This window comes from Genypterus blacodes, unplaced genomic scaffold, assembly GCF_046128005.1.
Source record: "Genypterus blacodes isolate CSIRO-AG114 ecotype Tasmania unplaced genomic scaffold, CSIRO-AGI_Gbla_v1 ptg000048l_1, whole genome shotgun sequence".
NCBI lineage: Eukaryota > Metazoa > Chordata > Actinopteri > Ophidiiformes > Ophidiidae > Genypterus > Genypterus blacodes.
In genome coordinates, this window is record NW_027466861.1 from 1,412,202 (window position 1) to 1,425,857 (window position 13,656).

General features: G+C 45.3%; 1 protein-coding gene across 1 annotated transcript in view; it reads right to left on the reverse strand.

The window, feature by feature from the left end:
- adgrb2 (adhesion G protein-coupled receptor B2) overlaps positions 1-13,656 on the reverse strand; it is a 114,306-nt gene that overhangs the window by 83,318 nt on the left and 17,332 nt on the right. The window contains exons 2-3 of the mRNA XM_076149910.1: positions 3,091-3,174; positions 1,434-1,622 (exon numbers count right to left, since the gene is read on the reverse strand). Of these exons, the coding sequence (XP_076006025.1) occupies positions 1,434-1,622; positions 3,091-3,174 (273 nt within the window). The remainder of the gene's footprint in view (positions 1-1,433; positions 1,623-3,090; positions 3,175-13,656) is intronic.

Sequence of the window (13,656 nt, forward strand, 5' to 3'; positions counted from 1 at the left end):
CCGCGTCGGAAAAAAACATCAAGAGGAGCGAAACCACAAACAGACACACACAAACACCGCAAACCAACACGGCAGCAGAGGAGCAGCCGAGGGTTTTAATATCCAGGCTGGATGGAAAATCAGCCACTTAGACGTACAAATTGCGTCGGCTTATTTGCATCAAAGTGGGATTGGACTATGCGGCGACACGGGAGGGGAAATGTAACCAGTCACATGTGGAAGCATATGTGGCTGCGCAGCGCGTGTGAGGTCTGGATCAATGAATGCAGCCGCAGCTATCGATCGAGAAGCACCTGATCGACAGACCACCTGCAGATAACTTAACGTGGTCAACTGTTTAAGATAGTAACTAAGCTGCTTTCCTGTAGCTTGAAAGTAGCTCAGCTGTTGTCGAAACACTTCAAATTTGTTTCCAGCGATTTTTCAATTTTTCCCCCTGAATGTAGCATCAATGTCTTTCTCAGGAGCCTCAAGTGAAGCCAACAACTCTTTACCTTATTCAAATCAAGAGTAGCTTGTAGCTTGACACTGTAGCTACACTTCAAGGGCTCTGAGGGACTTGAAACAAACCTTCATCACCATGTTTCTTTTGCGCTTGTTTGTGTTTGATCCCCCGTCTCAAAGGTTCTAACGCTCTAAAGAAGCTGATGGAGTTGACGGCTGCACCACACGCCCTGACATTAACGCAGCGTTTCCTTGCTTCATCTAAACATACAGTAAAGGTCGGAGCGCTGCCGTATCTGCACTGATCCCGCTGAGCCGAAAGCTAAAGGTAGCAGGAAGGCAACAAACACAGGAGGAGACGGTACAGTTCAGGAAGGAAACCGGACAGGAAGCAGAAAGCAGGAAGGGAACACGCCATCATCAGACTTTGACATCATGTGTTATTCGTCCTGTTACCATGTCTCAGTCAACTGTCTCGCGACTTCAACTTGATTGGATAAACATATTTATCCTTTGTCATTGAATTCAGATGCAAACACTAATCTGTCTGGGATGAAAGTGTGTTTTTGTGTTTATTATTCTCCCTGCAGCTCAGACGTTCAATTTACATAAAAAATATCCCAAAATCCTGGCTTCCTCTCAGTTATCTTGTATGTGGTGTCGGAGCCTCAGATGCCTTCAGAGGGGCGTCTGATGTTTTGGTGCTGCGGCAGATATGGCAGATGTTTACTTATCTGTGCGTGTGAAGACGTCGGGCAGAGGAACAGACAAGACAACGAGAAGGGACGCAAAAGAAGACGGAGAAGAAAAGAGAGCGGTCGAAAGCGAAAGACGGGGCTGTCGAGACCTGCATGTTGTTGTTATTGCATCAAAAGTGTTTATTCTCACTCTAGTCAAAAGGTGCTGGAATCTATCCCGGCATGCACCTGTGAAGAAGTCAGAGACTTAGCGGCTCAGGCTGATCTGGCAGATGTGTGTTCCAGACCTACCCGAGGCTGTGATCCCGGTCTCTCCCGGGCAGGAGGCGGTGTTGTTGCACATGCGCGTCTCCCGCAGGGCTCCGCTGCACAGCGTCCCGTAGGGGGACGACACGCAGGACCGCGTCCTCACCTGCCAGCCCTGTCCGCACGTCAGCGAGCACACGCTCCACTGCGACCACTCCTCCGCCGCCGGGTCGCCTGGAGAGACGGGAGAGAGGGAGGAGGGGGGGACTCAGTTTGTGATTCTGTCCGAGTATCACATTTTCTCTCCAAACGTCACGCCAAGAAATGTTTTCCTCCTTTAGTTTCCAAAGCTGATTTCAGATTCATCTCCTTGGCAACTTTAAGAACCAACGTTTGATTAAGGAGCCAGAATTCCTCCAAGCCAGTATAAAACCAATAACCAGCACGCTGTGTTTGTGCTTTAATAATCACATTCCCACCTGGATTCTTCTTGGATTATTTTATTTTCATTATTGGATTTTTCACCAGAACAACAGAACAGAAACTCTCAGATTTATCAAATAAAGCTGGTGTGGTGTTTGTGATCCCAAGGTCCCAGTTTAAGTTTTTTCTCAAATATGAAATAAATTGAATATTTGCTGAGACTTTAACACCTCTGATGTCATCACATTAAAAACAATACAAAGAAAAAACCTCTGTGAGGCCGTGACTGATAAAGGTCTCGTGGTCACTTCCTGTCTCAGATGGAACCGTAGCTTCATTAATGCTGAACGCTCATATTTAGAGATATGGGTGTTAAACCAATGATTTCTTTCACTTCCTAAAAGCTTTAATTTTTTTAACATAGTTGGAATATTCATAGCGATGACAGTGATGATAATGGAAAAGTTTTTAGGTGAGATCCAAACTTTATTAAGCATTATTAATAATTTGAAAGGATATCAAAGCCGTTAACAAGCTATGATTTGGTTACGCTGTGTAGCCGGGGGGGGAGCGTTCCATTCTTCACTCCACTTCTCTCCTTCACAGTGGCATGCGAGCGTCCTTTTGACGGAGGCATCGCCGCTGCCTTCGTCACACGGAAGAAGACTAAATCGAATTAATTGCGTGTCTGTTAATCGCATTACATCTTCATTAACATGCGGTGAGTCAGGGCTTAGGCCCGTCGCTCAACGCCGCGAGGAGGGAGGAAGAACAAGGGAGAGGAGAGGAGGAGGAGAGGAGAGGAGGGACGAGGCAGAGCCGGGGGTTTCGCTGGAGGGAGTTCAGGGATTCCCTCCTCCACAGAATGCTGCTTGTAATCGTGGAAATGTGTGTGTGTTTGAGTGTGAGTGTGTGTACGTATGAGCAAACGCGAGATGAAATGAGTGTGTGACCTATTCTGGTGTGAGCGACGTCATGTCACTTATGCACAAGTACAAGCTTCTGCATACATGAACACAGCATCCTTATTATGTTAAATGTGTTCTGTCCTGAATCATTAAATCACTCCCTCCAGTCATATTAACATTATTAGATTGGAATCTCTCACACACACACACACACACACACACAGACCGTGCAGCTCAGTACTGCCTTGAAAGAATGATAACGATAAAGTTATTAATTTAGATGTGTGCTCACAGGCACTAAAGGTCACGTTGGCAGACAGACACACATACACACGCAAACACACATACACACACACAGAAGCATGACTAACCTGTTTGTGCCTGAAACACACCTGGCTGGTCAGCTGATCGCGGCCTCTGGGTCTTCACCTTCAGATCGTCGTCATCATAAAGGTCTGAAACAGACAACACACACACATAAACACACACACACACGCAGACGCACACATAAAGCCAAAGTGAGACATTCATTTTGCACCTGATTTTGTAGTAAAAGTCAAATTTGTACTCTACATTCCTGTTTCTATCAATCACTGACTTGTTTATTTATTGTGAATACACTTTTGTTTATTTTAATAGATCAGATTTGATTCATGTTACCGTGAATGCACAATGATGTTTATGTAATATTATGTAAAACAAAAACAAGTTAACCGCTCCATTCCATATAAACACACAGGAGCCCGAGCGAGGAGACGTGATAATCATGCAACGCATCTTTGTGGGTTTTTATCTAAATTGGTACAAACACGCCGAGACGTGAACACAGACGCTCCGGTTCTGTATAAACGGATTTGTAAGCTTTAGATTTTGGCAACAGCCGACTTAATCAGCTGGCTCTGCAGGGGAAACTACCTTTGATTCAGCAGATATGTTACAAGCAGCAGCACTCACGCAAAGAGCCGCAGCCCTACAGCACGTCGGAGGAGAAGTATGCGGGGGAAAAAGTTAAAAAGTACAAGTAACTGAGGATGAAACTGTCAATCACAGAGGGGACCTGCAAGAGACTAGAGCCTAAACTCTCCCTGCCATTCCCTTTGTGTGTGTGTGTGTGTGTGTGTGTGTGTGTGTGTGTGTGTGTGTGTGTGTGTGTGTGTGTGTGTGTGTGAGTGAGTGTTAGAGAGTATGCCGTCTCGATGGTATTTACAGCTGTTTTAGTCTCGGGTGAGACAAACGCAGCAAGTAGATACGTTCCATGATAACGTATAAATTGTGCAAGTGGATATTTCTGTGTGTGTGTGTGTGTGTTTTCTCCACCACTCCAGGGATCAGTGGAGCTGGACGGAGGAGTAATGTGTCACATAAAATCGCAGCTCAGGTTGACTTTTCTTTTTCTGGCCTCAAAGATGAGGATTTAGATGGAGGTCCGGTACGATCCAACGCAGAGAGAGATCGATGCAGATAAACCCCTGGAGAGAGCGCTGACCTTTACAAACCCCTGCTATATTGTTTAATGTTCTGGACTGCACTTTAATGGACACATCATCGCACACTTCATCAAACCCTTTTGCCCTCGCCCATCCCCCCATTTTCTTCTCCCGCTCTGACCCCGCCGTCTCTCATCCTCTGGGGGAGATTCATCTCCCGTCTCGCGGCCGGGAGCATCACTTCCAATCGCGCGGAGGGGTCGATAATCCCGCCATCGGCCCGGGCGCACAGGTGGACCTGAGGTAATTTACCGGCGGCAGTGTGGATACTTCAAAGCCATCAGACTGAAATGTGATTAAAGGGGAAACCTCACCTGTGGTTCTATTCCCCAGACTGAAAGGGTTAACAAAGCGATATTAGGACACTTGTGTGTTGGAGTCGGTTACTGTGCCTGAAAGATAGTGCCGGTATAACCTTGCAGGTGCAGGCGAGTAGTGGCCAGGGAGATGTGAGCCACAGCTAGTTCACACCTTTCTCAACACCATAGAGTTGGATCAACCACCTGACCTTGGGAGGAGGGTTTGCTAAGAGCTAAGATAACTGCAATCGCTTTGGTTCATGGGGAAGTTAAAGCTTCCGGGCAAGAATGTGGCGTAAAATAGTGCTGCTACGAGGGAGAATCATTACAAAACAACTCCATTAAGCTCGCTCTAATTTTGTGAGGAAAGTCACAGAAGCTCAGAACACCTGAACGCATCTGTTTGAGTTGGAAAATTGTTTGTTTACTTTATTAAAGTGCGAAATAGTATGCTTTTTATGATGCTTGTCTGGCACGCTCACTCAAGAAATTAGTGCAAAATCGTCACTACAAATCAACAAACACATGTCGCGTTGGATGCTGAGCGACAAAAAAGAGTGCAAAGCGAAAAGCAGATTCACGCCGGTTGAGTCCGTGAGGCGGCGTGTCAGTGAGCTCGTCGCCCGCTGTGAGCGCTCTGTTACAAAGGAAAGTAAAATTAGAAAAATAAATCAGCGCCGCTAGAATGCGTCCTCGCGAGGCTTTTTATTTCTGCACTCTGGATGTTTGTTTTCCTCCCACAAAACAAACACACGCAGGTTAGGTAAATTGGAAACATTAAATCGCCTGTAGGTGTGAATGAGGTTATCTGTCTCTTTGGCTTTTGCCTGATGGTGGAGAAGCTGCAGCCCTCCTGCAAGCGGCGGAGGAGCAAAGGAGAGAGACGGATTCATGAATATTTGTGCATGATTGTCTTAAATTTCCATTATTTGTTGCAAGTAGAAGAAGACGGAGACGGTGAAGAGTCAGGGAACGTGACGCTGACACGGTTTCTGTTATTTTACATTTACAATCACATACTCTTGGGGAAAGAATTCAATCTGGCAGCATTAAACAGTTCAATTGTTGTTTCCAATCCATACAAATTGAAATGTTTGATGTGGAAGAATATCCACATAAACAGATGTACATATATATTTATCGTTTATATAATGCTAGTTGTCACGGGGAAGGACACTTTACACCAGCACAGTGTTTTGGTAGTTAGACGTTGCTGAATCGTTGAGCTCTCCACTCAGCACGACGTCTTTAAACAACCAGCTGATGATGAAGCAGGAGGAAGGACACAATGGTATTCAGGAGCTGCAGAGTGCATCACTCAGCCAGCAGAGGCTTTGTCAACTTCCTCCATTTATGCAAAATGCACTGGATACTTCACACACACACACACACACACACACACACACAGTAGGGAATCTGCAAATAGTACCAAACACCTAAATGCAGATATTAACAGAGACACTAAAGCGTGACTATTCACTGATATACACACTGTGTGACACACACACACACACATATGTCAACACAAAGGCAGCCGCACATAGCTGATACACAAACATCAGGGCAGTAAGGAGGTTTGGAGCTCACACACACACATGCATACACAGAGCAGCAGGGTTTTGGGGCAGAGCCCGTTAGAGCCACAGGGCTCCGTTATCAGACTGAGCCTGGATTTAAACCTGCTGAGAAAACTGTGTGTGTATATGTGTGTGTGTGTGTGTGTGTGTGTGTGCTTTGTAGGAGTGTGCATAAAGTAACATGGTAACACAGTTGTGTTAAGTTATAATGACGAGCACAAAAGCAGCAACACACACGCTCACTGTTTACTGCCACTAGGTCTTACATGACAGTGGATGCCATGGACTACAGATTCTGCTAAACACACACGCATGCTCACACACACGCATGCTCACACAAGCGCGCGCGCGCGCACACACACACACACACACACACACACACACACACACACACACACACACACACACACACACACACACACACACACACACACACACACACACACACACACACACACACACACACACACACAGGGCTATTTCTCAGCTGTATATCAAATCTGAGCTTATAGCTCTCTGGTGCTGTCTATTTACTCCAGGGTCCATCTGGGAGAGTCCAAACTGATAGAAGTGCACCATAATGGACTTTTTATAAGCTACTGGACAGACAGACCCACTCCATCTCTCTCTCTCTCTAACCTCATCTTTCTCTCTCTTCCTCCCTGCCTCTCCCCCCCTCTTTCTCCTGTTCACTCCCCCCCCCTCTCTCTCTCTCTCGCTATAGGAAAACATCTGCCTGACTATGTGGTCGTTCAAGGTCATTTGAGTGCCATCAAAATGGATTCTGAATCTATTTTTCTCTGCCCCATAGGCCGGCTGTTGTTACTGCTTTCGCACGTACACACCTACACATTCTGACACACACGTACATGGACACACACGTACGCACATCCTAGTATATTTCCAAACTGCCAAATGGACTTCGTTTCATTTCACCTTCATTCCTAGTCTGAAAATTGCCCTTTCCCATTTTTTCTTTCCTTTCATTGGATATTTTCTAAACTTGCCGACTCCCACACCACACGCCTGCTCGCTCGGCCTATCGTCCTGCCCTCGGCCCCTCTGCCCTCAGTCTTCCACGCTCCCTCGCTTCCGTAAGATGAAGATGAGAATTTAGATGAGGATTTACAGAGACTTAGGCGAAAGCTACTAAGCTACAATCAAAGACTAATCAAAGCACCGACGCCCAGAGCGATCGATTCAAACCGGGGCAGCCGAGGTCACAGGGATGCCCCGAAGTGATCAATTCCAGACAATTACACCCACGATTCAACATGAGCCTGTATTTATTAACAACAGACCACCATGCATGTGTTTACACTCATGGCTTCAAGCATTTGAGACGGATCAATGTGAGGAAACTTTGAGCTGCCGGTGATCTTGTTGCGATTTTTCTGCACTTTCGTTCCGTCCGACACACATTATGCAAATGCTGCTGGCTGGGTTTAGGGCCTTCAGACAACAACAAAAACAACAACAACAACAGACAAACATCTTCATCGTCAGCTGATCAGTCAGAGGCGCCAAGGCAAGTACACAAACAAAGCGGGGCCTAAACGCCGTACAAAAGCAGCGCCGAGACAAAATAATGGAAGATGTGCAGGTAAGGCTCTCTTTGGCGCCCAAGGCCTCTGAGGTGAGATACCTGTGTGAACCATGGTGGCAGTGGAGAGACAAAGAAGAGGAAGAAGAAGAAGTGACAGACGGAGCATAACCATGAAAGGTGTTGAAGAGAAACCATACGGATGAACTTTTTAAATGCTTCTTGTAAACGCAAAGTACCTCCCTCCACACACACACGCAGACACACACACACACACACACACACACACACACACACACACATTTTCTCCAGTGATGCAGCAAAAATAAAAAGAAGTATTTGTTACGTTATAGTCGAGCTTCTCACATGACAACAGTGATTTGTACAGCAAGCCACAGCGGGAGAAAGATTGATCACGGCTCAAATTTGCTACTGCAGTGGCGCGGTGTTACCATGGCAACACTGTCATGCTGTCACGCTGTAAAGGAACAGAGGGTCGGCGGTGTGTGTGTGGGGAGGTAGACGGATTATAAATCAGCGTCCATAAGGTTGTGATGGAGAGGTGAGTGCACTCTCTCTTCCTCCCTTTCTTATCCCAGAGGCGCTTTCATCCTTCCCTCTTCTTCATTAGTTCTTCCCCTTTATGTGTCATTGATTCTCGTTTCATTGGTCTCTGTTTTATGCCTTTGTTCTTCTCTTCATTTCTTGTTATTGATTCCCATTCCTTCCATTTTGTCTCCCCACAAATGTGGCAGTGGCTCAGCATCCATATATTGTACATATGCTATATTTCTGCTTGTGTGTGTGTGCGTGCGTGGGTGTCTTGTGTCTAAGCGAGCATGTTAATGTTGCCATGTATGTTCATGCGTGCATAGCATTGATTCCCTCCTCTCGTAATCAGCGTTGAAAGCTCTGTGTGCGGCCCGCTAATCACTAAAGTGTGTGCAATCTATGACTGCTGGCCAAATTAGGCACATCTGCCTGCACATGGAAGCGCATTCGTGCAAGCATTGACTCATAAACATACACAAATATACACACACACACACACACAAAGTGCATCTGCCTCTTCACTTAACTGGCCGAAGCAAGGCGGAGAAAATCTGGCAGGTGGTTTTCACGAGTGGAAACAAAGTCGCAGGAGAGTTTAGACTTTGACTCTCAGCGTCAAACACTCACACAGCACTTAACTCGGCTCTATCCGCTGCCTTTTATCAGACAGAAGGGTCAGCGCAGCAGGACAGAACACACACATCCACAGAGGCCTATCCACTCACACACTTGTTTTGGCTTAGCAGCAGCAGAAGGTGTGCAAGGAAAATGGTGAGAGATTGGTAGAACAGGATAGTACCTCATACACCACAGGGGGAAAAACACCAATGACGGGAAGAAACAAGAACAAACTAAAAGTCTGCTCCTCAGTTAAAAGGCCGGACGCTTTCTTTATTATCTTTCATCCGTATTCTACGTTACTCAGGTTTACGTGGGCTCATTCAGCTGTGTTGCATTTAGTTCCGGTTCGTTTGCTACTATCTTTAAAGATATAGCAGCATAATGACGTCCATTAAAGCACCGTAGAAGCTGCTGCTGGAGTGTGTAAGCGTAGCCGCTGTCTGGTGCAGCACGGCCAAGGCCAAGCACTTAGAACAACCTGTTCTTTCCGAGTAGCTTCTATAGACGCAGTGATTGTGCTCAGTAAGCCCATTCACATGGACAAGGTAACGCTCGAAAATAAATCAGTGTTAGTGTAAAAATAGGTGACATACGTACATTCACATAAACACACAAACACAGAAAAACAATGGCTGATGGATCGCAATCAGACAGTTCAGCTTGGCGACCCGGACCAACGCTTAGCATTATTTACATCCTCTCATTTTCATTTAAGGGTCTATCTGATCACAGAGTGAAAGTCTACTATCGCGCTGCAGCTCTGCTCTACACACGGAATGAAAACAATTGCGGTTAATGTCTCTTTAAGCCTGCTCCGTTCTGATTGGCCAGCTGCTCCGGGCCTGAGCTGTAGCATAGATCAGTGTTTTTCAACCTTTTATGAGCCAAGGCACAGTTTTTACATTGAAAAAATCCTAAGTCACACCATCAACCAAAAATGTTACAAAATGATACATTTACAATGACAATTAGTCAATAGTCTCTGAATTTATTTATACTCACTCAGTTTCAATGGCTTTGCAGGCAGGTAGTATTAATATCTCTGCCATGGTGTGTGGCTTTTTGGATTTGGCTACAAGTTCAACTACTGAGCAGCTAGCTTTGAGAGCTATCGCAGGCACGGTTGTAGTTTTTCTGGTAAAAGTTGCCTGTGTCTCCGTGTTTTTTCGCAGGCGAACGAAGAAGTTTGTGTTCTTGCTTTAAGTGACGGGCGTTTTGTTTGGAGATGGCGTTTAAGCTAGCTTGGGACCATGACACTGTTGCTAAGCTTTCCCCCACACACAAAGCATGACGGAGTCGGTGCATAGTAAATCCATAAGATATAATTCGCTTGAGCTCACCGTTTTTGTCTTCTTTTGACCGTCACTCATATTACTCTCTTCATCTGGGTTAAAATTTTGTCCGCGCGGGCTCAGTTGGGAGTCTTCATTTTTCCTTTTCGAATATGTATCCACCGCTGTAAGTGTTGTTACCGACACCTCTCGCGCGCGCATTACTTATTCTTTGGCTTGAATTCACAAGGTCATTATCGCGCTACTGCCACCTACTGGGCAGGTCAGGTCAGTACACATGGAAGAGGATTGAATTATTTCGCCAGTCACTACATTGCAGGCACAGACGCACAACCATGGCAAATTATCTGCAGTAACTTAATAATATATTTTTTGGACTAATTAAGTGAAGTTGGATAATTTCCGACTGCACACCCGACGAGCTCTCATGACAACGATGCAAAATTAAGAACAGCGCTCTCAAGGCAGATTAGGACCTTTGAATTTCTTTCTCTCCCACACACACTCAGAGATGAGAACAATCTTCCTCTTTCACCGGGCTCAAGGACTGCCAGGGTCCCATCAGTTCATGAGATGAGGTATCTCAGCTTGTTCTTTCTCCTCTACAAAACGTCCCGGGCAATTTAGTCCAAGGAGAGGAGAGGAGCTTCGAGGAACAAGCGGCTGGATAAATAGCACAGAGACGTCAGGCCACTAGGCTAAATGGAGAGAGAGCGGATCAGGTGTGGAGCATGGAACTAGAGCCAGGCTAAAGAGCTTCAGCCACCCACTGACCAGAGCCAGACAGCTGCTGGAGAAACGCTGTATATCGTCCAAGAACCCTTATATTACAGGATTACAATAAATCTCTGGCACATGGTTGGTTGAGAAAAAAAAGTGTGTGAGTGTGTGTGTGTGTGTGTGTGTGTGTGCGCGCGCGTGCGCGTGCGTGTGTGTGTGTGTGTGTGAATGTGCACTGACCGAGGTAGTGTGCAACTTTCATACTTGGCTAAAACACAATTTAAGTGGTGAAACATGATCAATAGAATCAAAAATAAGAAAATAAATAAAAATTAAAAAAACAAGTCATATAATTGTTCTTAACATTGGGGCTTCCACATGCTTACCATCTGCTGCTGCCGCTAAAACTCCAAGAAGTGATAAAACAACAAACACAAGTGAAAAAAACAAGAAAACAACAGATGGATGATTGACAAGATGACGAGATTGAAGCAAAGACATCCAGACGTTTTTCTCAGGAGTTGGAGATTACGAGAAACTTCGGGAATCGCTTAAGAAGGTTGAATTTGTTGTCGAGAACTCATTTTTCTGGGCCCTAGTGGTCAGAAACACCAATCATCTCAATCTTAAGGGCAGCTTTACAGCAGAACCGTAACAGGTAAAGTGCATACAGAGAACCAGACCATGAATCATCTCTATGACAGTTAGTTTACAGTAATTACCCTCCTGTTGCAATATTAATGAGGATCTTTATCTATTCATGTTGAAATGCTCCTTCAACATTGAAAGCACTGTTCACACAAAGCACTAATTCATCTCCTTAGCAATCAGTTGGGTGGAGGCGTTCGTCTAAAGTGTCTTGCAACGGCGTGGACAGGATCCATTTTTAGAATCCAGTATTCCAGAGGGAATTGCTTCTTTATACACCCGGAGCAGCATGAGCATCCCACTGAGTTACAGAACCACAAAACATTTCCTTTTCTTCCATGTGCCTTGAGGTATCCTAAGACATTTTTAGTGTGTGTGAGTCTCTAGTGGAAAGCGAACCCCTAACCCCTGCGTTTGCGTAACTGTGGCTGACTCACGGAGCAGGGAGAAGCTTTGGCATAACAGACTGGTTTGTTGTTTATTGGTTTATGGACTTATGGACCTGGAAAGTGAAGGCTAAATAACTCAGAAATGCTCATTTTAAAATGCATTTAAGCTGAAAACTGTACACATATGGAGGGGATGCATGTAGAGGTGACTAAAGAGTTATTCTGATTTTCTCACCTCCACCTCTGCGCTCCTCAGTCTTAACTCTTTATGTGTCAAACTGTTCTACTTCTAGCCCAGTGCTCAGCATTTGATACCCTTGCGAGCCCGGACAGAAAAACATTCAGAGGCTTTTAGACTTTGTAGTCTCGCTATTTCCAGAAGATGTGGGAATAGAATAACATGGGACTACAATAATCAATAAACGAGAGGAGAAACACTGACAGTTTCGATGCTATACTCAGTTTCAAAGTATCGTCCTTTAGGAAAATGAGGTTTGCCCTTGGTTGTCCAGAACATAAAATTCTGTGTTTTTTTTCCGGAAAGCATTGATGTCTGCAACACAAGCGTAGCCACACTGTGTTCATCCGGTGCAACACCAACTAACCCATCAAATATGTTATTTTCTGTCATAGTGTCTATAAAGCTCTTCACCTCGCAAAAATTCTCTCGCCAAGCCGAACCGATGTGACCCTGCCTGCTGCTGGAGCATATGCAGAGATTAGCTTTGCCACAGTCTAAAGCCTCCACCAGTTGCTTGCGATTGATAGACGCGTGCTTGTTTGGTAGACGGAGGAAGAGAACACTTGTTTATATGCTCCTCAACCAGCCGAGGCCCCAGAGACAACTAACCACAACAGGCACTTCTCCCCTTCTTTAGTCTGTGACATGTCTGGTTGTTTTGTTTGCGGTTTCTGTTGGAGCTGCAGCCGTCTCGTACCAGCCTTCCTCCTCATACCATCACACAACCTCTGTCTTAACTCTTAACTCTGTCTCTCTAACTCTCCCTGTGCCTCCTCTCCAAGTATCCACAAGTCTGTCTTTGGATTTTCTTGCATCAGCTGTATGTCACTCTGATTAATCACTTGATATCTTCTAGCCAATAGTGTCATTGATTAGAGCTGCTCGGTGAAGAGACAAGGGACTCTCTCTCTCTCTCTTTCTTGCGGGTTTCTCTTGACTCAAACCCCAGGGGACAGCGACGTACGTACGGTCTCAGCTGGGGAAGGTCATCTGTATCTCTGACATCCAGGGTGATCACAAGCCGCTGAGCCACAAAGAACATAGAGTCGTCTTTGCCGAAAAGAAAAAAGAAAAGGCATCCCGTTCAGGCTGCAAAGAAATCCCTGTAGGGGGTTTCAATTTATACAGAAATAAAACATCTTCAAGCTATCAAAAGCTTACATCTAACACAAATTTTTATTTGCCTTCTTGGATCTGAGGCTGTTTCAAGTTATGGGTACAAGAAATACAGAATATGACGCAATATAAATAATATGAGGCGTGTGGGTGCAGAACAGTCATTAGTTTCCTCAGTAAACCTCATGAGAAAACCTCTGATTCTGAGGTTCAAACGACTTCAACAATCAATATTGCCCTCTACCTTTGTCTCTCTGAACACAGAAACACAATATCACTTAAACGTTTCAAACTGCGCTCAGTCAGACACACACACACACACACACACACACTGACACAATTGTCAACAAAGGCCACATAACGGCAGTCTATCTCCAGCTCCATAGGTGGTATCTGCTGGAGCTAGAGATCGTATGTGAAATGAGAACACAGAGACAAAATAGAGAGATGCT